Consider the following 1,488-nt stretch of genomic DNA (forward strand, 5'->3'; position numbering starts at 1 on the left):
GCGAAGTCGGAATCTCTAATGGCAGAAACCATGCTACAGTAAACGTAATACGATTAATCGAAAGCACAGATTGCAGCTTGCGATTCTGTAACTTGTAATATACCTTGCTCGTGCAAGCTGATCTTTTGCGGATACTATTGCCACGACAATTGTTGTTAACTGGTCTACTACACCGAACAGAGAAGGGTAAAATAGGAAAAGGACGAACTCATCATCTAAAACAGAAACTTGTTGCAGCTGGTATGATGTGTTAATTTGTATAATAATAGTATTAGGCTACTTACCATCGTGAAGCCTTCGTAACACGGAATGAATAAGCCGGAAAGATTAAACGCTACTTCTGTCTGGCTTCTCAACATTGAGAACAATACAAGTTTTTGCATCTTCGGCGGTATACGGTACCATAATGAATTGTATCTGGATATTTATTGTCGTTGATTTATTATTAATGCTTAATTAATTCGCATTTTAAAATCCAATTCTTTTGTGACAGTTTGACAGAGTTACAGTGCTTCACGGTTTTTGTATTTAAATTGCATCTTAAGTAGTAAACTACGAACTTACGTTTCTTGGAAAAGTTTATTGCTGCTGTCCAGTATCAGTTGCCCGCTATAATTATTTCCACATATAAATGTAGTGTATGCCACAACAAAGTGGATGCTAAGCATCACTGCGTCTCTGTCATTCGACTCCGTAATACTTATAAAAAACTGTAACATACGAAATGCAGCCTCTTTATACTTCATTCGAGGATAAAAATTTCGTATGATTCATTTCTTTCTTTACAGTTATACTTTTTTATGCCAATAACGCTTACCCGATAAACATTTACACCGAACGATACAATAACTACTATTGTTAGGAATAAACACGTCATCGTCAAATCGTCCGTGTACTTTTTAGCATAGCTTTTGTAACAGAAACCATAATTTTCCAGCACGTAGATCATCGAAAGACGTAGAACGAATAAAATATATAATATTAGTATAATAAAACTTATGACAATAATATTTGAATATGTGAATAACATTTTGATGGAGATACCAACTGAATAGCACGACGATGCATATCCGCTGCTGATCGTATGTCCATCATTTTTACTGATATCGAATTCGAGTTCGCCGCTGTGTTCACTGCATTTTGCATTCGGTAACTAAAGGCCAAAAAACGTGCAAATTTTATATATTACAACTAAAATGAGCGCCTGTGATTTAAAACAGCAGCAAAATTAAAATAACTGCAGAATTGCAATCTAGTCAAGAATTAAAATTATTAATGGAATAAATGCTTGAATGATGCTAGTTCATTCAAGGCCAATTAAGACCTGATATCTTAGTCTGAAAATTTAAGGAACTTAATTTTCAACGTACGTAGCGACTTTCAACATTCCACTGATGTAGGTGGCAAAAACAGTAATTGACCCTTCCGTGCAGGTCAACGTTAATAAACCGTACGATGTTGTTATAATTATGTGCCAACAAGAAAAAG

General features: G+C 35.0%; 1 protein-coding gene across 1 annotated transcript; it reads right to left on the reverse strand.

Annotated features, from left to right (window-relative positions):
• LOC144477978 (odorant receptor 10-like) lies at positions 1–1,482 on the reverse strand. The gene is made up of 7 exons (XM_078195708.1): positions 1,371–1,482; positions 1,049–1,153; positions 818–908; positions 565–710; positions 285–417; positions 104–215; positions 1–33 (listed from the first exon to the last, which is right to left on the reverse strand). The coding sequence occupies exons 1-6, from the start codon at positions 1,385–1,387 to the stop codon at positions 168–170; spliced, it is 540 nt and encodes a 179-aa protein (XP_078051834.1). The 5' UTR covers positions 1,388–1,482; the 3' UTR covers positions 1–33; positions 104–167.
• Between the last annotated feature and the right edge of the window lie 6 nt (positions 1,483–1,488).

The sequence above is a fragment of the Augochlora pura genome, unplaced genomic scaffold (assembly GCF_028453695.1).
Source record: "Augochlora pura isolate Apur16 unplaced genomic scaffold, APUR_v2.2.1 APUR_unplaced_5812, whole genome shotgun sequence".
NCBI lineage: Eukaryota > Metazoa > Arthropoda > Insecta > Hymenoptera > Halictidae > Augochlora > Augochlora pura.